This window comes from Sinocyclocheilus anshuiensis, unplaced genomic scaffold (genome assembly GCF_001515605.1).
Source record: "Sinocyclocheilus anshuiensis isolate Anshui unplaced genomic scaffold, SAMN03320099.WGS_v1.1 scaffold286, whole genome shotgun sequence".
Classification (NCBI taxonomy): domain Eukaryota; kingdom Metazoa; phylum Chordata; class Actinopteri; order Cypriniformes; family Cyprinidae; genus Sinocyclocheilus; species Sinocyclocheilus anshuiensis.
In genome coordinates this window covers 451,297-473,961 of record NW_015544135.1, presented here as the reverse complement: position 1 = coordinate 473,961, position 22,665 = coordinate 451,297, and the positions used below count along the sequence as shown (strand labels likewise).

At 37.5% G+C, this 22,665-nt stretch overlaps 1 protein-coding gene and 1 long non-coding RNA gene across 2 annotated transcripts in view; one reads left to right on the top strand and one right to left on the bottom strand.

The window, feature by feature from the left end:
• Positions 1-1,547: 1,547 nt before the first annotated feature.
• On the top strand, positions 1,548-7,023 carry LOC107694938 (uncharacterized). Its single transcript, XR_001634939.1, has 3 exons — positions 1,548-1,623; positions 6,387-6,395; positions 7,012-7,023. It is a non-coding gene; the product is annotated as an uncharacterized LOC107694938 (long non-coding RNA).
• The window catches only part of edc4 (enhancer of mRNA decapping 4), a 26,224-nt gene continuing 5,175 nt past the window's right edge, over positions 1,617-22,665 (bottom strand). Inside the window, exons 12-29 of the mRNA XM_016494658.1 lie at positions 20,236-20,416; positions 20,042-20,108; positions 19,862-19,953; positions 19,457-19,647; positions 19,298-19,374; positions 18,957-19,089; positions 17,758-18,251; positions 16,968-17,069; positions 15,374-15,517; positions 15,203-15,236; positions 14,728-14,908; positions 13,882-14,037; positions 13,595-13,710; positions 13,145-13,310; positions 12,725-12,911; positions 8,874-9,093; positions 6,849-7,012; positions 1,617-3,186 (exon numbers count right to left, since the gene is read on the bottom strand). Of these exons, the coding sequence (XP_016350144.1) occupies positions 3,003-3,186; positions 6,849-7,012; positions 8,874-9,093; positions 12,725-12,911; positions 13,145-13,310; positions 13,595-13,710; positions 13,882-14,037; positions 14,728-14,908; positions 15,203-15,236; positions 15,374-15,517; positions 16,968-17,069; positions 17,758-18,251; positions 18,957-19,089; positions 19,298-19,374; positions 19,457-19,647; positions 19,862-19,953; positions 20,042-20,108; positions 20,236-20,416 (2,889 nt within the window). The 3' untranslated portion in view covers positions 1,617-3,002. The remainder of the gene's footprint in view (positions 3,187-6,848; positions 7,013-8,873; positions 9,094-12,724; positions 12,912-13,144; positions 13,311-13,594; positions 13,711-13,881; positions 14,038-14,727; positions 14,909-15,202; positions 15,237-15,373; positions 15,518-16,967; positions 17,070-17,757; positions 18,252-18,956; positions 19,090-19,297; positions 19,375-19,456; positions 19,648-19,861; positions 19,954-20,041; positions 20,109-20,235; positions 20,417-22,665) is intronic.

The window sequence follows — 22,665 nt, the reverse complement described above, 5'->3', positions numbered from 1 at the left end:
TATATTTCTGACGTTCCAAAAGCGCCTCCTACTGGCAGAGAATGAATGTTCATTTTCAATAATCCAGTCTGTAGTTTTTGTTCAGACCAATGCGAAAATCCACCCACATAACCCCGTTTTAAATTAATATAATAATTTATACTTCTGACTCACCCCTGGTTTAAACGCTCAATTGTGAGGTTTATCATTTTATAATTTTTTGTTTTGTTTTGTTTTTGTGAAAACCTGTATCTCAACTGTAAATCAGTTGCTATTTCGTGTTATGCAACATGAAAGAAAGCCATTATAACATGTACATGAAAAATGTAGAAACATTGGACACAATTATGGGGCACCTTTGTGCAGCAGCAAGCATCATAACAAAAAATGGAACCTCAAGGTTGATCTAGGAAAATGTGTGCAAATGTATAGGGCCCCATTCCTATATTTTGCCTGGGGTCCCCAATTCACTAAATCCGCCCCTGTCGTTATATATATTATATACTACGTGTAATGCATGAAGAAATTATATCCCATCTTCAAGATTTTTAAAAACAACTCACAAAGGCAAATTACTCTTAAGAGTAACTTTCAAACTTTTTAAAGTTTTATGCATCTAAAATAGTACATTGACGTTTTATCCTCAAGCGTTTATATTTTCATCTCTGCATGTTAATTTCAATTGATTTTATTCATGTTTGTCTTTTCATAAATTTGATCCATATTAAAAGGTGTAAGGAGGTGCCACAGCTTATTGCAAGAATTAAACCAGGCATATGGAAAAGAAAAGGTGCACAGTCTTACTGAACATTGAACAATGTTTTCCTTTTTTTATTCCAAAACATCTAGGATGAAAGAAAATATACAACAGAATTGCAAAAACAAGGAACAAAAATCAAAACATAATGGAAAAAAATGGCAAACAATTAAATTGTCATACACAACCTGCAATGCGAACCTCTTGACGGGAAAAAAAAAGTTTGTAAGCCTCAAAAACTGAAGGCAATGTGTATTAATTAGTACAGTAACCCAGACATCATCATATGACGCGTCTAAAACAGCATCGGAAACCAATTAACCTTGCACTGCAACGAATCTTAAAACTGACAAGAGGACATTTTCAACCAGACAAAACATGAAACTGAATCAGACAATCTATTCGATCACGGGTCGTCTTTGCTGGACTCTATACTACGCAAGAAATAGAAATGAAGATGAAGCAGGATTAATCCAGGTTTACAAAGCTTAAACAAAAGTGGGTGTTGAATTTGTAAAAACAGGTTAACTACATGGCTCTCACCATTAGCATGCAAGCATGCTGAATTTAATACATCTTTATTAGTGCCTCAGATTTACCCTCAATTGCGCAGCAGGCTCGTGTCTGTTAAAGAGCTTTTTTTTTTATACATATGAGAAAAAAGCAAAAGAGGACACATTGCCTACACCCTGTAAAAATGTCCTAATGAGCCACACTGACTGCTGCCAATGGCTATGGATATAATATGCACAGCTCTAAAAATAAAGACAACAGGGGAACAAATAATGTGTTAACACAAACACAATCAACGGGGCCGGCACTTCCTCCTCGCATTAGCATGAACCTTGTGAGGAATAAATGACTGAAAAAATAAACTCGGGTCACAGGTTTGTTACTGAAACATTTTCTTGCAAGTGCTGTAAACTGTCCATTCCTAACTTCAATTCCGTGTTTTAGTGAAAAAAGAAAATTTGCTTGGAGATAGGCTACACACACACACCAACGCAGCGCCCAGTGTAGGGTCAGAGGACCCGATTACCAATATATGATACACAATAGTCTGATAAGGCACTTTCTTTTTGTTCTGCCTTTATCAGAGGGCATGACCAGATAGTCCCTCCTAATCAATAACAAGTGTTGGCAAGCTCAGTCTAAATCAAATACAACTGACTAGAATGGAGCAGAAAATAGGCATTTCTCAGCCACTTTCTCCAACACTTTCAAATATTTGGGTGCTGCGATACAGAAAGGAAAATTTCACAGAAAAAAAAACCCCTGTATTTTTTTTAAAAGAAGAGCCTTGTTGCATTCACTGTAGTCTAATTCTGCGGAAGAGCTGAAAAATCACAAAAGCAGCATATAAAATTAGAAAGAAGATAACACAAATGCCTGCCCTCTAGAGACTTACAGACGAACTACAAGTTATAGACTCAAGGTTCCATTTGAAGAATTCCAAGTAACTATGTTGTTAGCATTCCTTGGTAACATAATAAGCCCTCTTATATATATTTACAGGGCTCTGCTGATTGGAAAGCGGGTCGATTTTGCAATAGTCCAGAATTTAAACTGTTCGAACAAAAATCTTGCTTTGACCATTTCAAATCCTGATAGCATTAACAAAAATTCCAGAAACATGTATGATGCTCCACTTGACATGAAAAAGCAGTAACTTGGCCAAATTATTTTCAGCAAAACAGTTGAGTCAGGTAAGGATAAGTGGCCTAAATACAACCTTTATCAATAACGTTCGACGGCATTCCACCACAAGAAAGCAGAGCAGCCAGGAAACCATCCATTCAGCAGAAATTTGGAGGGTTCACGTTAGTTTTCATTCTCTCACGCTCTCCAGTCTTGTTCCTGATGTGTCAAGAATGAAAAAAAAAAAAAGGGGAAAAAAAAAGTTGTGGTCTCCTGGTATTGAACGCATAATGAAAATAACTGAAGTAGCCATGTCCCGTTCTGCATTCATGATGGTGTGGCATACAAACTGAGGATTATTCACATGTGCAGAGAAACAAAATAAAAAAATAGTCTGGAAGGAACGAGGGAGGGAAAGATGGGGGGGTAGTCCAAAGCCGCCAATATATAGTCCAAGCCTGAACTACAACTCCCAATAGTGCTTCTTGAGAGAGCCAATAAGCTACAGAGCACAGATAAAGCAACTGAACAGCAGGGTGGTATGAGGTCATGACGGTCGTCTACGAGACTGCAGAACAATGACTGAGAGGTTGTGAAGATGTCAGCTGCGCCATCCGAAGGGGCTCTTCTAGTGATTGACCAGGCCCTGCAGCATCATCATGAGGCGCCGAGCACGCTTGCAAAGAGGGCTGTGGGCGTCCTGCTGCAGGAAGTGTAACAGCTTCTGTCGTACCTGGGACAGCACTGCAGACATGTGGTCTCTGGTGACTGGATCTCCATGGTCCAGGTTCATCACAGCATCTTCAAGATAGCTACGGAAAAATGAGAGAAAGGGGTCATGTGGGGGGGTGGAAAATCTTTCCACAACGATGGGCATTCAAAAGTCGCTGCATATTCTGATGAAACCGGTTTTTCATAAGTCAAAAATATTTCATATTATTGCAGATATTTTTCCACGGACCTTAAAAGCATGAAATTTACATTTTTCCCTTTCTACAGCTTTTTATGTCACTTGCCTCTAAACCTTCATGAGGAAAACTGTCAGATTTCAAATTGCGTACTTCCGAACAAGTGCCTTTGAAATGAATGGGAACCCAAAAAAATTGCTTTCTCCAGGCATTTAGAGTTTCTTGGCTTACAACTGTAAAATACCTGCTAACATCATCGCAAGCATCATGCAATCATCTGCGTCATGAAGGAGCAAATGTTTTCTCTCACATCAGACTTTGATTCAACTGGAGGAACCATTTACATCATTTATTTTATCAAAGTGTTCTTGCAGGAAGGCTAAGTTGCTTTAATCTCTCCTGTTACGATCACCAGTTTGCTTTGAAGCCAATTCTCATTAATATTAGAAGCACTTTGCACTGGGCCAGACCTCTAACAATGTATTAATATTAAACTCAAAAAGTGCAAGAGGTCTGAGCTTTTCAAAGTTGAATTTTCAGCAGCCATCACTCCAGTCTTCAGTGTCACATGATCCTTCAGAAATCATTCTAATATACTGATTTTAAAAGATGAGGATTTGGTTTCTTCTTATTATTGATTTAGAAAATATTTAATAATAATAAAGAATCTGTCTTACATTTTTTCAGTATTTTTGGATAAAAGTTCAAGAGGACTTATTTGAAATAGAAATCTTTCATAACATTGTAAAAGTCTTTTAAATGCTTGATGAATAAAAATATTAATTCAATAGTAAAAAACATGAATGGTAGTGTATGTGGCCAGCACAAGTCATTCATTCCAGTCCTCAAACACAAATCTGCTGTTTTTTGACAGCCGTGTTAACAGAACATGTTTGTTATTTCTTTAAGCTATTCTAGGCTAAAGCTTTTTTTTGTTTTTCTCTCCAGGCTGCTTGGGTTTTTTATAAAGTCCATCAAGGATTACTGAAACGCCACCTGTCTGGAAAACTATCTGGGAAATCTCTCCATCGGCCTCTTTAAATTAATAGACACTGGTGTATGATACCACCAGCGACTTGAGCTGCATGTTGCACAGAGGTCATCTTAATTACCTCACAAGCGATCATTAAGTTAAAGCTTCCAATTAAGAAAAAAAAAATGAAGGAAATGTAATACAATGACCTTAATATCCCCAGGACTTGTAACAGGTCCTGTCCAGATGGCTAAGCTTCCATGCCTCATAGCAATTTGCTCTATTTTCACATGTGTAGGCCCTGTTCCAACACATTTAAGCCCACAGTGATGTTATCTCAACTATAATCTACTGGCCCGGAGAGATATTACATTCCCGGTACATTGAAATCACTGTTCACATCTTGTATTCTGCTAACCTTTATTTGCGAAGATAAAAGCTGATGTTTAACTCCGGAGCATGACACATAGAGATGGGTGGAATGACAGAATATACTGTGACGCTAGAAAAAAAAGGCAACTTCTTGTAGCACAAAAAATACCCAGGCCAGGTACACCAATCCAAAAAGATTTCAAAGCCATAACAATCCATTTTAATATTAGTTTTACTGAGTATTTTTTATTTTTTTTTTATTTAACCAAGTGTTACATAACGTGAAGCAGCTGTTGCACTGATTAGTGGTCGACCTATATATCGCCAAGGCCGATATATCGGCCGATATTTGGCATTTTTTAAATATCGGCATCGGCCGATAAGTTCTCTTGTTTGGCCGATGCGTTCGAGGCGTGACTTTTATTTTGACGGCACTGAGAGCGGCAGCGCCTGAGAACACAGTGCTCACATTCTCCCTCTTGTTCGCTGTAGTCGTTAACAGTTCTGTCTAATACGGACAGAAATCTGTCTAATAATCAGATAGAAAGGTTAAACAAATGAATTAAAATGTATACAAAAAGTATTATAACGATTGCTTTTATATTATTAGTAATAGAAAGGCAAACATTATAATACTTTCTTGTTTGCCGTCAGCATTCAGCAAATACGCATTTATATCATTTAAACAAATCTTTGAATGACTAATGAACATTTAGTTTCACACCTGGATGATCGCGTGTTCTCTGTGTGACGGTCGGTCCGTGTGAATTGAATGCTGACAGTAGGAGAGTTCAGCTTCACTGGAGACGCGCGATCGACAAACTTTAAACTCGTGATACAGTGAATCTAATCATCATTCAGGCAAAACTTTTCTTCAAGAATGAGCCACACTGTTGACGTGATCTAATCGCTAGCACACCCTGAGCACATGCGAGTTAACGTATTCCTCTTACCCGCAAGACATATCGGCATAATTTTCCATATCGGGCCGATGCCGATATTTACATTTAAAGCCATTATCGGCCGATTCCGTTATTGGCCCGATAATATCGTGCATCCCTAGCCATTACTCCAGTCTTCAGTATCACATGATCCTTCACAAATATTTGAATGTTCACTTGGTTCAAAATACATTAATTATACATCAGATATTGCAGATGCTGAATTTATAATAATGGTTCCTATTATCAATGTTAAAAACAGTTTTGCTGCTTAGTATTTTTGTGGAAACCGTGATACATTTTACAGGATACAGGGTTTCTTGATAAACAAAGTTCAATGAACAGCATTTATTTGAAATGGAAATCTTTCGTAACTATGTCTATACGGTCACTTTTGAACATGTTTTTCTTTCTTTCATTATATTTACCCCACATTTTTTAATGGCAGTTAGTATAACTATTATAGTATCACTGTTTCCACAAAAATAGTAAGCAGCAAAAACTGAAGTAATACACTATTTCAACTATTAATGAAACAAAAGTGTCATAATTAAATCATTTTCAAATCAAATCATTTTGAATATGGAGCCATCTAATGTTCTTTGTCATGAACAAAAGCGCAGACTCCTGTAAATATTAATTCAGGCATTAAAAATAGATCAAACTTAAAGCATGCGCCTTCCTTCTTAAAATAACATCCTTATGTCCATGCAGAAAGAGGACAGACTTACAGATGGTAATGTCTATGCACATATGGGCCGTATGAAACACTAGTATTGTAGAGTGCAATTCAGAGATAGGACTGGCAGACAGAGCAGTTTATAGCAGTAAAGGGACTTGGCAGCACACAGGCAGAGCATTACTCTGTGATTCACGGGAGCTGGTCTCTTTCCCCCAGCAGAGAACTCTAATGCAGCCCAGACTGTAGAGCACTTTAATAACTGCAGCCCAATGCAGCAGTGCCACAGAAGTGGATGTCCCCTTCAACACAAGGTCATCCACAGAGGAAATAAAGAGAAAGAGACGATGTCTTGAGTCTTAAAGCATTAATAGCCTGTGATATGAATCTGTATTTTGCCCTTGATCACGTACAACATACAGAGGATTATAAATAAATACTTAAGCGTTTAATCATTAAAAGCACAGCGCTTTGCATGATCTCGCATACTCATTCAAAGTGCGAGGGGAGCTGAAGGAATAACTTCCATATAAGGGACATATGGGAGGGAAAAAAGTATAGAGCATGACTGCACTGACTGATGGAGTCGAAGGGAACAAACCTGATCTTGAGTTCTGTGCGTGTGCTCAGGTTGGTGGAGAGCTGCTGGATGAGAGACAGAAGGACGGCCTGATGGAGTGGACAGGGCTGCTGGCCGAACACTTGCTGGGAGTCAATGGTCTCACACACGTATAGCACCAGATTCAAGTCTGCTGCAGATAAAGCCTGCAAGAAAAACCACAGCGAGCAGCCTGTGAAAAAAACCTGGAGAGGACATACTAATACAATACAGTGTTATTGTGAAAGATGATCACATATATAGAGAGACGATAGTAAAAGGACACATAAAAGGTCACATCTCATAGCATATTGCCTGTGGAAATAAGAATTAAACTGTTTAGTTTCAATTTTCATGGCTAATAATTACAGTGATTTCCTACAACCACTAAATTGACAGAAAATTCTAATTAATGTAATAAATTAACAAGTTATTGATACAAATCAAGAGTATACTTAATAGCATAGTTACAGTGGTTTGACTGTCAGCACTTATGTTAAGACGTCTCCTTCCAAATGCTTATTTTGGCTATTAGTGATTTGCATTGCTTAACTTAAACAAAACACTACAGACGGAAACCATGGATGCTACTGATTCCTCAATGGAGAAGACCTTGCAAAGATGTTTTTGTGAAAATGCTTTGCACATGTTGTCTATTACACAAAAAGTAAACGGTACAATGTGGCAGATTTTACAGACATATAACCACAAAAAACAGTCATAAGGGTAAATTTTTCAAAATTTAGATTTATACATTATCTGAATGCTGAATAAATAAGCTTTCCATTGATGTATGGTTTGTTAGGATAGGACAATATTTGGCCGAGATACAACTATTTAAAAATCTGGAATCTGAGGGTGCAAAAAAATCAAAATACTGAGAAAATCACCTTTAAATTTGTCCAAATTAAGTTCTTAGCAATGCATATTACTAATCAAAAAATAAGTTGATATATTTACGGTAGGAAATTTACAAAATATTTTCATGGAACATGATCTTTACTTAATATCCTAATGATTTTTGGCATAAAAGAAAAATCGATAATTTTGACCCATACAATGCTTTTTTGGCTATTGCTAAAAATATACCCAAGCGACTTAAGACTGGTTTTGTGCTCCAGGGTCACATATGGCTTAATGCAGTAGTTTTTAACTGTTTTACTCCTTTTTGAAGGAAGTATTTTGTATTTTTAACAATCCTTTTTGCTTTCAAACTTTTTTTATTAAAAGAAATCAGAAGTGTTAATATATTATTCTAATGTTTTTCAATACAAATAAAAGTTATTGAGAGGAAAAATAAAATGAATAATAAGCTTAGCTTATATATTGATGTTTTTATCATTTTAATTAAATTTATACATAAGCCCCTTTCACACAGCGCGTTGATTCAGGAAAATTGCCAGAGTGCCTTCTGTGAACACAAACACGTCCCGGGATTGGGGACCTAGTAACATTGCCGGGATCAGTCCTGGAACGAGTGCTGTGTGAACAAAAGCCAGGACCAATGCCGTAAAGGGTGTGTCGTAGTGATGACGCATGTTATCGGGTGTTTTGAAGGCAGATCAATGTTCACGACGAAAAATATGTGCAAACTGTAATGAAGCAGAGCTCAGGAAGCTCCTCACTAACCGCGCTGAAGCTGAAATCGTTTGGCAGTTTAGTTGAACGATACGTGTCGCATTACACGTCAAATCCAAATCTTTACGGGTTGTGTGTGAACGCACGCACAGATTCCGGAAAATCATTGGCAGTGTGAATGAACCAAAATCAAACCATCCCTGGACAAATCACGGGACACATTTTCTGTGTATTTTCCGGAATGGCTGTGTGAAAGAGGCTATATATGAATGATTATATAATGTGGCTTAATACATGTAAAGGTGTGTTAAAAGATCTATCGACATAACAGCAGTTAATCTAATCAATGCACCTCTACTAACCATAAAAAGCCCTAAAACAATCACAGAAGCATGATACAGGCCGACCTGTGAGAAATATGACACGTGTGTCTAGTGATCAGTAACCAACCTGTTGGAAGGCCTCATTGAGCTGGCCCTGCTGTAGTAACTGCAGTATGCTGGCCTGCTGGGCCTGGTAGTCCAGATGTGCGGAGGGTACAGGTGTTCCTGCGGCCGAGCGCATGGCCTGCATGATGCTGGAGGTGACAGCTGCCTGCTGCTCCTTCATGGCCAGACTCACCTCTCCCTTCACTATGCGCTGCACCTGCATCAGGATCGAGTCCTGCAGACTGCAGAGAGGACAGACACCTTTAGTTTATAACAAAAGACAGGATTCTACTCCCAGTAAAATGTATCAAATTAATGGAGTGTATTTAATAAGATATGTCACCATTGAACACTGCTGTGGTATAAAAATTAGAAGTGGTCAACTAATATGGATTTTTTGATGGCCAACATAAAGCACATATATATGATATCACTGTATCTAAAGACAGCAAATAACATGTAAAAAATATCAATTTCATTGCAGGACATTTACCAAATTTGAAAGCATTTGAAAAATAATAAGAAACCTGATGAAAAAATAAATCTGTAATCCCACTATAGTTTACAATATCCTACTAATGTTACAAACATGACTATAAAGGAAATAAACACTGTAAGTGACATTTTTCATGGCAATAAATTACATACTCAGAGATGTTTTAATTATATAAATACAAATTTGATAAATGCGACAAACGTATATATTGTTTGCCTTTCTATTATAACAGAAAAGCAAACACTGTAATACTTGGTAGATACCATTTACTAACAACCGTTTAGTCTAATAAATTATTAGACAAATGTTACACAAAGACAGTAACTTAAGATGTGAAATAATGGGAGCTCCTGTATGTCTGTTCAGGGATTTTTCAGCACATTCAAAATTAAAGTTCAGCTTCCAACACTTATTGGCCAAAGAGAAAAACTTAGCACATGGCAATAATTTAATAATACACTAAAATGGGTATTTATTACGGTTAAATCCCATGGTTATTATTTTTTGTTTGCAAGTTATCGATGAAGATTCCACTGACGAAGAACATGTTAAAACACAATAAAGGTACAGTGATTAAAAACCTATATAAGCTTTTAAGAGTGGTTTAGGCTACATTTTGAATTTATTGGAACTTTCGTATTACAATGTAAATCTCAATGTAACAAACAATATTTAGCTATTTTTTGGGGTTTCAAAGGCCACAGTGATTTAATCCTGAATTTAATACTACATACTTTATACTGCAATTGAGTGGGAGGGAAACAAACCAGCTCTATTGACAGAAATTCAAGTGCCACACCTGCCAATCCATTTGCACGGTACTCAATGCAGAGCTCCAAAAAATGCTTTCTCTGCAATAACTCCTAAATCAATCGCTTCTTCTATTCATGCAATAAAGTCTTCCATAAGGGAAGGCATACAAGAGGAAAGAGAATAAACGATTGCTGCATTCCTCCTATCCTTATATTTAATCCTAATAGGGATGCATTGATCCGATACTCAGTATCGGTATCGGCTCCGATACTGGCATTTTCTGCCGGATCAGGTATCAGTCAGACGAGACCGATCCAAATCCGATATTCTGCGTATACCAGTGATGGGCAAACTTGGCCCTTCCAGGCCACTTTCCTGCAGAGATTTGATCCAACCCTGATAAAACTCTAGTAGTCTTGAAGACAATGATTAACTGGTTCAGGTGTGTTTGATTAGGGTTGGAGCTAAACTCTGCGGGAAAGTGGCCTGGAAGGGCCAAGTTTGCCCACCCCTGGCGTATACTATTCTGTGTTATTGTTAAGCCTCACGAAAGTACAAAAACATTATAAAGCACCATAAAGTCAAAGTCCAAGTGTTCTGAAGCCGTTCCATAGTTTAATGTGAGGTACAGATGAATATTTAAGTCATTAAATTCAAGTTGATGTAAACTCTTCTCTCTGCTGCAGCTGTCTGTCATCCTCCATTCAGTGTTCAAACTGTCTGTTGCGTTCGGTTACGACAGTCAAAACAATGAAACTCTCTTCAAGAGCGCACAGTAACTGAAATTTAAAACTGTTAAAAGAAAAGACTCACTAAACTATCGCACAGATTTAATACACTACGCATCAACATCTCTTTCCTTTGTGCTTTGAACTTCTATATGCGGAGTGCTGCACGTTGTGACTCCATGTTGCTTCAAGCTAGGGCTGGGCGATTTGGCAAAAAATTTTAATCTCGATTTTTCCAGAACGTTTGACCGATTCTCTATTTTTTTATTATGATTTTTAACTAGTCAACTTAAAAATGTAACTACAACATCATTCAAGTAACTTTTTCTTTATTAACCTTCTGGTTAAAAAAATTCTATTCCAAGTGCAGAACACATGAAGTTGTCAACATGATGTAAATGTTAAACAAATCACTTGTTAAATCTCTTTGCAGAAAAGATGCATGAACTACAACTACATATTGTACAAACTTGTCTTATACATATTATGTGTTCAGAAATAATACGAGGAAAATGCTTTTAAAAAAAAATCTCAAAAGTCAAGGTAATTCAAATTCAAAATGACTGAAGGTATAACACCAGTAGACTATTATTATCTATAAATGTTCTGTAAAAACAACGGCAGCTTTCAGCCCGTCACCATGATGCAAACATGAAATATCAGACATACAGTAGTAGTTCTTTACAGGTTTTTTATTCGATTGCGCTGCTTTTCCATTGTAAACATGGATGTGTTTGACTGTTGCACTCGCGTCTCTTGCAGTGTCTCATGCATGAAATGGCCTTCTAAAAACACTGCTCAAGTTAAAAGAAGTTCACTCCCATCTTCTTGCATATTTTACCTATTCCACTGCCCGCGTCGCATCTTTGTCAATACAAAAGCGCATTCTGTGTGAATGGCGCTTAGCGATATGAGCGCGTCACACGTGAGCGGTTAATCACGTGCGCCGACATGCTGTTGGATCGTTCTTTTCTCTTTACTGTTATCCCCGGCATATTGTCAAAGTGTCTAATTCTAACATTTGGTAATATTTATATTCAAAATCGCGATTCCTCGATTTCTAAAAAATTTAATTGTGGCAAAACACTGAATTCGAATTAATTGATAAAAACGCCCAGCCCTACTTCAAGCGCATCATTCTGTGCACGGGATGCGCATAAGAGCTTTGTGCCGCTCTATTGGAACTTTTCGTAATATAATACTTGTGCACAATGAAAGATTATTTATAGCATTTCTTGTTCTGTCCTATGATAGGTCGGAAAAAGAAAGGCTTTAAATAATCTAATGTATAGCACAGTAATGGAGGCAGCAACATATGATAGATAGGACTCCTATCTGTATGCTGCTTCCTTCATTACGGTGCGATACTTTTAATAGAAATGTCTTTTAATTTTATAGTTTATATTTATAAATAAATACATTTACTTGTTTTCATTCATGTATTTTACAACAATACAAAGAGCAATGTGTAACATTTTACCAGATTTAGTCCTACACTAAATTTCAATACATAAATATACAATATACAATACAATAAATATTCACTTTTATTTGTTCCCCACTAAATAATGTTATTTCACTAAATGTTTAGATTTTATAAAATTGTGCACTCATAATTTTTCTAGAATAACTTTTGCTGCTAAATTATCCACTAACCTAGTTTATAATAGTATTTTTGTCAAAGATTATGATATATTTTTTCATGTTATTTTTCATTAAAATTAAGTTTAACACACAAAAGAGTGACGATCAGGTCAACACACAGAAGTATAGAAATTCTACATTGATACTCAGAATTTTCTGGATCGGATCGGAAAAAATTGTATCGTTGCATCCCTAATTTCTAACAAATATTGGATGAGCTTTGTGCTGCATGCGTGCGGCGGTAAGCCTTACTTTCCCACGATCATGTGGAGCTGATGCTGAACGTCAGAGCACACGCTGGCCGTCACAGTGGTGGCCAGCTGGTCTTGAGAATTCTGGAGCGTGTCAATCATCTGTTGCAGCTGGCCAATCACAGGATCCCGTGCATCCTGGTCCCGCTGTTTCCTGTTCTTGATGTGTGTCTCCAGCTGTTGGATGTCTGCGGGAGAATGTCAAGTCATTAGATATTTAGTTACAGCAACGCATTACAACACTGCTTGACACAGAAGAGTTTTATTAATTAGCTGGTGCTACAAGATGTGCAAATCTGGCCTAAGAGCATTCAACAATCTGCCAGATTCATTCATATGCTCCACTTAATTTTTCATTACCATAAACAAGCACAAATAAAAAAGTCAGATGGGTAGTAAAGTCTACTATGATAGCTCTTACACTCGTTGGTTCCCTGTTTGAAGCTGTCATTGATCTGCTGAAACATGGACTGGCAGCCTCTCTCAAACACGGGCAGCACGATGCTCTGGAAGGTCTCTTTGTAGGCCGCCTGGATGGGGCCCTGCATGGCCTCTGCAGCGGCACGACCGATAGCATCCGTAGTGTTCTGTGAATAGAAGAATAGTACAAAAAGTTAGAAGAGTTATGAGTTTTCCACAGTTTGTGCCTGTTCGGTGTTCCGCAATGAATTATTCAGTGCTACATCAGTGCATAGAAGTTGGTGCACTTCTTCTGAACCGCTCAGTTTGTAGTATGTCTTTCAGAGAAACATCCTTTCCAGCCAGAAATGTTTTTAACTCAGTCTTTGGAAAATAATATCATAACAAATGTCAAGTTTGGATTAAAAAAAACTATTTGAAAGTGTTCATTCTCAAACTTTCAGCCACTGACCTTGGATTTAACTACTTTGGTGACATTTTCCTTCAGTGTTCCTTCCACTGCGGTTAACTTGGCAGCGATGGTGCTGCTCATCTGGCCAGTCACAGGATCTAGACTCTTCGATATGGCTGCATAACAGAAAAAAAGGTCACCTAAAGCTCCACACAAGCCTTAAATCAATAAAAGTCTTTGCTCCAACTATTTTACAGTCACAGAAGAAGAGCAGAATGCTCATTGGTGTATACTCTATGAGAAAAAAAGTACACTTGAGCTCTTGTGTTCAGAACATCAGCACTCACCCTGTGGGACGGTCTTCTTCATTTCTTCACGCAAAACTTTGTCTAGCCGGTTGCAGAGACTGTTGTTCAGAGTCTGGACGAGCTGCTGAACCAGCTGGTCCTGGAACTGTTGGTTCCGGCTTTGTCCTTCAGCCAGAATTCTCTCCATTCTTCTCTCTGTGTTACCAGTTAAAGTTAACAACAAATTGCATGGGCCTGATCAATCCAAAGTGATTATTCATTAATGTGTATATGCATATGAATAAATGATACCATGCATTAGAGAATGATTATATTCATATCAGCTTTTTTGCTTTTTCTTGTTTATTTTAACATTGTCATTTTAGATCATTTTTAAGTTGCTTTAAAATATAGCTTCTTGGTTTATGGCGCCATTCAAAACGCATTTAACGTCTGTAATGTGACATATTTCAAAGTTAATATACTGTAGAAAACACCGTAGAATAGGACTTTTATCTTTCTGGATTTTATTTAGCATGTAAAGTGAGCGTGGCCAAGATATATGATAGGCTAAAATATCAATATTACTCATCTCAGTCCATGTAGCCTTGGTTCCATTGCCAGAAATATTGTTGATGAAAGCCTATGCATTCAAAAAAGTGCAACATGAAGAAACAAAATAATCAATTTAGATTTCATTAGGGCTGTACGATAAATCGCATGCGATATTTAATGCACATGCGCGTTAAATATCGCATGCGATTTATCGTGCAGCCCTAGATTTCATATTGTCAAAAACAAAAGCTTAAGGTGATAGCACGGATGCCTTAGTTAATTTTTTCTTGCTCATTAGTGTTTAATCTAATCTTCAACCCAGCTGCAAATCTCCCCCTAGTGGAAGGATACGTTCTTGTTCCTGCTGAGCCAACATGGCGTGCTCAATGTGAGCCATGATGGAGCTCTGCACAGCATCCATGTGGCTGGTGACTCTCTGCAGAATGTCCAGCTGGTTCTGTCTCAGCTCAGCGATCTCCCTTTGCTGGCTCCGTAACATCTGTAGGAGCTCATCCTGCACCTCTGTGCTCATCTGAGGACACAACAGCACATTTATTCCTCACTTGTGAAGCTCAAGGACTTCCGGGGATGCTTGACTGATGTCAGCACAGTTGTAAGAGTCATAGCAGTCACAGCAGAACATTCATGCTACTGAGCTTGCCATGTTATTCATCAGGTTCTGTCTCCACTGCATTAATGTTTTATTTATATTATGAATCACAGTGACTGGACATAAAACAAGCCTTCATGCATTTTCATTGGGTTTACACAATACAAATGCTAAGAAATGCATTCAGATTGTGATGCAGGGGATCAACAGACTTACCTGGTTCTCAATCTGTCTAGACTGTGAGGACTCTCTGGGTAGGGAGAAAAACAAAGATGATCTAATCAGGCACGCAATCAGATTAAGTGACTGAAGGGGCTCACTGCTCAATCCAATATTAAACAATATAAACATTAATATCAGGGAGATTTCCATAGTAAGCTCACTCACACTTCATCCTTCTTGCTCTTCCTCTTGAGCTTAGGCGAGCTGCAGGGAGATGTTTTCCAGTCTTTCACAGGAAGTCTGTGAGAGGAGTGAGGGCCACAATTTCCCGAGGAGGAGGCCAGACTGGCAACCTCATCATCATGATCACTGTCCATCACAGCAGGACCAGAAAATAAAAGGGAAAGACAAAAGATGAGCAAAATTATCATCAAGGTATTGAAGACTGACAATACAGGTGTCAGAAACCCCCTAGACACAGCCCTTAATTTGCATATTCACGTCATTATCTTGAGTCTTTGAGTCATGCTCAGACTTGTTCGGACATGCACTGATATGCAGATGTGAGGAAGGACTCGGAGTAAATAAGTTCTCAACATATGAGAACAGTACACACTACAGTTACTTTAATTCAGCAAGGATGTATTACTGATTCAAAGTGACGGTAAAGATTTGTATATTGTCACAGATGCTGTTCTTTGAATTTTATATTCAAAGAATCCTGAAAAATATCTTTCACTGTTTGCACAAAAATATTATGCAGCACAATTGTTTTCAACATTGATAATAAGAAATGTCTCTTGAGCACCAAATCAGAATATAAGAATGACTTGAAGGATCATGTGACACTGAAGACTGGAGTAATGGCTGCTGAAAATTCAGCTTTGCCATCATAGGAATAAATTAGATTTTCAAATATATCAAAATAGAAAACAACCATTTTAAATTGTAATAATCCAACAATATTACTGTTTTACTGTATTTTTGATCACATAAATATAGCCTTGCTTAGAACAAGAGACTTTTAAATAAAATAAAAAAAACTTTAAATATAAACCTTTTAACCTTTACAAGTAAAGGTAAAAATATTAAAAGTGATAAGTTATTAAAAATGATCAATCATCCATAAGAACAATTGTTTTTAAATATGATTATGATAATTAGGCCCAGATGCTAACTATACATTAAATATTGTATTTTTTAATTGCAGACAGCTGTAATAGTTTTCCTTAAGAAAACTGACAAGCCATAAATATATTTTATTGGAGCATAAGAAGCATGAAGCATAAGACATGTCTCCTTTTGTTTTGTTAAACGTATTATAGTTTTGGTATCTTTATTTGAAGAATATATATCCCACATAATAGGATATGTATTAGAACTCAGGCTCCCATCTTATGTTTAGTAACCATGGCAATTTCAGTTCAGAACTGATTTAGAACACTGAACTTCTTATTGAAAAAACTCGAGTCGTGACCGTTTTCTTGCATGTCCTTGATATGAAGGTCAGACTATCATTCAGACAATTTAAAGAAAACCATGTAGTGTTGCCATTTCTAATTAAGTTACCAGACACCTGTTAAAACACTGATTTTACAACTGGCACAAATGTTAATTTGAACCCCGATTTCAGGCCACACACCACAGTATTTTGAGTATTTTAGAGCTTAATATGGCATAACAAGCAGATGCAAAGTTAAGATGGATGGACAGCATAAATTGAGCAAATGTACTTGAAAAACAAGTATAGTAATTTGACCTGAGCTACAGAAGTGGCACAGACACCTGCATAGGTGATACGCCAGAATGTAAAGTGTACCTCTGCTCTGCACTTGCATCTTGACTGTCGTTCTGAGTCAGGTGATATGTGCGCCTGTGGTATGGAGAAGAAATGTATCTGTCCTTTATTTCCTCCCTAGAGCTGGAAGGAAACAGTCAAAACAAAGTTATCAAATGTGTTAGCCTTGAATCTTCAAATATTATCACCGTTTGCTCAATTTATCATCTCTCTATACACCACACAAATCATAAAACTCCCAGACACAAAAATCAATACTAAATGTTAATATTAACTAAACATATCAACATAAATCACAAAACACATAAAATAAATATGCACTACTGGTCAAATGTCTGGAATAATTAAGAATTCTTTTAAAGTGTCTGAAAAAAATATTTGTATTTGATCGTAAATGCAGTAAAATCGTTAATATAATGAAATATTATTACAATTTTAAAGAACTGTTTTTGCAAAAATATAAAGCAGGACAACTGTTTTCAACATTAATAGTAATAAGAAATGTTTCTTGAGCACTAAACCAGCCTATTAGAATGATTTCTAGAGGATGATGTGTCACTGAAGACTGGCATAATCGCTGCTGAAAATATAGCTTTGCCATCACAGAAATAAATGACATTTTAAATACGTTTTAAAACGTTTATTATATTTTACAATAGAAAACAGTTATTTTGAATTGGAATAATATTTCACAAGATCACAAATGCAGCCTTGGTAAGCATAAGAGACTTCTTTCAAAAACAAAAATTATTCTAAACTTCTAATCAGTTGTGTATAAAAAATTATATTTTATTATAGAGCAGTCTCTTACCAGTCTCCCAAACCATTGTCTCTCAGGCTGTTGCGAGTTTCTCGTGTGATATCAGGTGCTGCGGGCCAGGTGTGGTTCACGCTGCTGTCCGAACAGGATCCTCCAGCTGCTACTGCGTTCTCCTGCGACAGAGCCGTCTCCAGCAGGGAGGGTGTGTTATTGAGTCTCTGTTCTCCATCCACAGATGCTGCACCCAATTCCAGAAGCAGCAAACTGTGCTCAGCACTGCTCCGGGCTCTTGGAGACAACAGGTGGAGGACTGATGCGGCTGATGCCATGCTGTCAGAATGCAGGACAGGGCCTGAGTCAGCAGCAGCACCGGGCAGCCCCCTCTGCAGGGTCTCTGAGGCGATCTCGGGGATGTCCAGGGACATTGCCGTAGAAGCAGAGGAGATGACATCTGGAGAGCGAGCTCTGGTCGGAGAGGCCTGGGGGACAACCATGGGGTCTATGGCCTGGAGATCCAGGGAGAGGGGAGGGTTTGGAGGGGAAACCTGTGGAAGAGGAGATGGGAAATAAGGAAGGGGAAGTCTGTGAGAATAAGGAGCAGCTTCACAGAGCAGAGAGGCCTCTCGCAGGAGGGATGTGGAGAGCACAAGTGGGGGAGAGAAAGCCTAACCGGATGGAGTGGATGGAGGGATGCATTAGGAACAAAAGAATTGTTAAATGAGTTTTTCATTTAAATCGGATCTTAAAAGACTGACAGTCTGTGCTGTAATTTGGTGAGTGCTGAAATCTGATTTGAATTCTTCAGATGGATAGTCAATACTGATATTGCCTACGTTATATCTACCATAATGACATAAGCATTTAAACTGTTCAAAAGTTTACTGGCAGAAATTTTTTTATTTAATAAATTAATATGCATAAAATTGATCAAAAGTGACAGCAAAAGACTTATTTCATAAGATACTTCTTTATAAAAAAAAAATAAATAAAAAAAAAAATCAGCCAACCCAAATTTGAATATTTTTGTCTTTACTGTCATTTTTGATCGATTTAATGCATCCTTGCAGAATAAAAGTACTTATTTCTTTCTTTCAATAAATAAATAATAATATATTAAATTTAATTTATTTTTTACTGCCCTGATGCTATATATCTATCTTACAAAATAACTTCTCTCACACACCAAAACAAAGACAGGGCTACTGGACATCAATATATCACTATATGCAGTTTGACATGTCCATTAGTACCTGGATATTTTCCCCAAGGCCTGAGATGAGGATAGAGTTGGATCTTGGACTGCCTGCGCTGGCATTCAGAGTCAAGCTGCTGTTGCCACATTCGACAGACATTTTAGGGCTCTGGGTAAGATCATCTCCACCTCTGGAAGAAAGAAAATTGAGCAATGCCTATGAGTGCATGAGAGGACACAGGGCCCCACGTTTTACACTCAGATGTGTATTTCTTATCACACTGTGTAGATCACACAGTAGGATCCACAAGTCTCAAAACACTCTCAGGAAAACCTGGAAAGTTTGAGGACTTTAAAAAATGTGAAACAGAAAGATTATAAATTAGTTAAATTTGCCACCTTGCACCGCTATCTGAGCTGCTCATGGCCGTGACTATGGTCAGGCTGCTGGCACTGCTGCCAGGAGAAGCGGGCATCTGAAAAAAACAAGAGAGCAAAGATGAATAATCACCCTCTCTGAAGGGACCAAATGATGAATCTGTAGTATTAAAAGCTTACGGAGGCGCTGGGCGTCATGAAGGCATCTGGGGTCATGAGTTTGGGCAAGGCTGATGGGGCTGGACTCATGAAGTCAGCTGGAGTTGGAAGAGCCAGAATCTTACTCAGGTCATTCTGTGATCCACTATCACCAGACTCTTTATCAGAGCTCATTGCCTCCACATTCAGATCAGCCAGTGGGTCAGAAAACCCTAGGAGGGAAATGCATTTTATATAATTTAAGAAATTTAGCATTTAATTTTAAAATTAACAAGTACACCATTTTCTTTCTCAGCAATAATTTCAGACTGTAAATTCTGTTAAAAAGTATTAATTTTGCTATAGCACTGTAGATTCAGCAGTGGCAGTCTAGGAAACATGTATGCAAAAAAAAATATATATATATATACACATTTCTAGACTTACCAAAGCCATCCTGTGATCCAGACTGTGGCATGAAGAGGGAGGAAGAGGCCCCCTGATTGGGCTGGAACCAGATCTGCACATCCTGTAGTGATCTGAGGGCATAAGAGAGTGTTACATCACTACAGATCTGAATGCAAACTTCATGTCTTCATTGAGAGCTTTTTTATTTGAGTAACTCACTTTGTATGCACGCAGTAGAGTTTAATCTGGATTCCTGATTTGGACTCCGAGGGTCCCTGGTTTCCTTCTGTGAGAAGATATTATAGACACAAAAATATTAGAAAGCATCAATTGAATGTATCTTCACTCAACTTACAGCAAGACAACAAACATTTGCACACACAAAATGCATGAAAATAAGGAAAGCAACTGACCTGTCGTCATGCTTTCACTTTCCTCATCAGGGGGAAGGACTTCTGTGTGGCGCAGTCTGGCGCGGGCGACATCCTGTACGCCGAAGCTGAGCACAGGGTGTGTAAGCAGAAACTCTGAAACTGCAGTGAAGCTGGCACAGCCTTTTTCCTGATCCTGTAACAGCTCCATGACATACAACACCTACATATCAAACACACAACCCAGAGTCAGCTGCTAATAAACAACCAGTTACTCATAACCGCAATGTTATCATTTGCTTGTTGTAATAGCAACACTGACCTAAACTCAAGAATCCTATTTAACAGGACATATGCTAGAGTAGGCCAACTGACCGTGTTTAATTTGCTTTGATACTTCCTGTCTTTCTACCTGTCCCAAAGTAATTTCTGAAATTCCTCAAACTTGAAGATTGACCTATTTTTAGTGCTTTCCAGAAATAAGACAATGATTAGATTTCACACTTGCTGCTTGTAGAGGTTTTCTGTCAGGTTTGATTGTCAATGATTTCAAATGGCATCGGTTCTTGAATAAATACATATAAATAAGATTTTTAGAGCTAAATCAGAGAGTTTTTAGGAAGACTTACATTTCATTTGTATGGAAATAAGCAACATTAGGCAAAATAACTTCTTTTGGTTTCCAATTAAGAAAGAAAAGTCATACAGGTTTGGAACGCCATGAGAGTAAGTAAACAAAACTAGAGCCCTATATAAGAAACAGCTGCTTTAAAACAATCTGTATTGCATAAAGCGCTATATAAATAAAGGCGTTTTGATGATTTCTTCTAAGTAGAAAACATGGGCAGAATGGCAGAATCTAGTCATAAATATGGAATTTAGCTTAAGTGGAACATCAAAGAATTTGGCAAAATTTGGAAGAATAAAAGAAAAGTAAGGCTGCACAAAGGATAAAATCGCAATGGACTAGTGTCAATGAAAATTAAACCACAAAAAGACTGCTACTTGATCTGCATGTCTTTGTGTGACAGAGCAGCGCAGTTTCATCTACTACACACTCAAGCATGACTTTCATGTTGTCTAGTGTCTGCCGTCTCTGCATACAAACTTCTGCTGCTCTTTTACTTCACATTTTTTTTTATTTAAACACACACACAAAAAACATTAAATCATAACACACTGAATCTAGTAAAAAATTTTTTTTTTTTAAGTATTATGAAATCACCAGCAACGGACGCAACCCAGAAAACTATCGGCATGGATTTTTGCCGATAACGATAGTTCCAGCAAAAAACTATCGGTGCCGATTAATCGGCAAAACCGATACATCGGTCGACCTCTAATATAAAATAATGATGAGTCTGACCTTCCTCTGAACATCACTGAGAATGAGAAATTCTGCAGACAGGTCCAAACTGGCCTTCAAGCTGGGTAGTACACTGCTGTTGAATGGATCAGGGGAAAATCTGAAACACACAAATTCACAGTTCTTCTAAAATTCACAAATATAAGCTATCATATCCATAGAGGAGAAATATTTATGCTCAAGCTTGAACAACACCAAATAACATATATCGAACAATTAAGAAATGAACAGACCTGATAGTTTGTAAGCACGTCCATGACACTGTGCACCACATCTTAAGTTCCTGGTTCTGATCAGCTCCAGTGATCAGGAAGCGCCAGAAAGGAACTCTTCAGAAGAAAATCAATGGCTAAGTTTAATGCATAGCATGTGTATAGGACACAATTTCAAGTAAAGACAACTGCAAAAACAGCTTAAAGCCCAGTGTCAGATTCCCTGATGACTTAGGATGCGGACTTTGAATTTGGACCACTGAAGACTATATGAACTTCATACTCACTCTGGGTCTTGCTTCTTGTGGTTGTCACAAAAGAGCAGGCAGGAAAGAGGCCGTCCATTATGTGGCTGCCATTCATGCAGGCATCTGCAAAAGGAGCAAGGTTACTTACATTTTTCACAAGGTTATCGATTTAATTATAGGACAGCTTTAGAAGTATAATAAATCATGAAAAAAAATATATCAAACTATTACTGTAATATTGTTAATAATTATTAACAGTATAATTGATTATTGATTATATATTAAAGACATTAAATACCACAACAACACATTTATGTGGTAATTAGTCAAATGTTTATAATATACATTTAATAACATTAATGTACACAGAGTATTTAAATTACTAGCACAAAAAAAATATTAGCACATTTTTCCTTGACAACTAAAAGCAATAAATGTTTAAATAACTGAGAAATACTTGAAAGCTACATGCCACTGTTTGATGTGTTAATATTTATACACTACCGTTTGGTTGGTTTGGAGTCGGTAAGATTTTGTGTTTTTGAAAGAAGTCTCTTATGCTCATCGTGGCTGCATTTATTTAATGGAAAAAAGTAATAAAACAAGTTACATTGTGAAATATTACTATAAATAAATGTAAAGATTT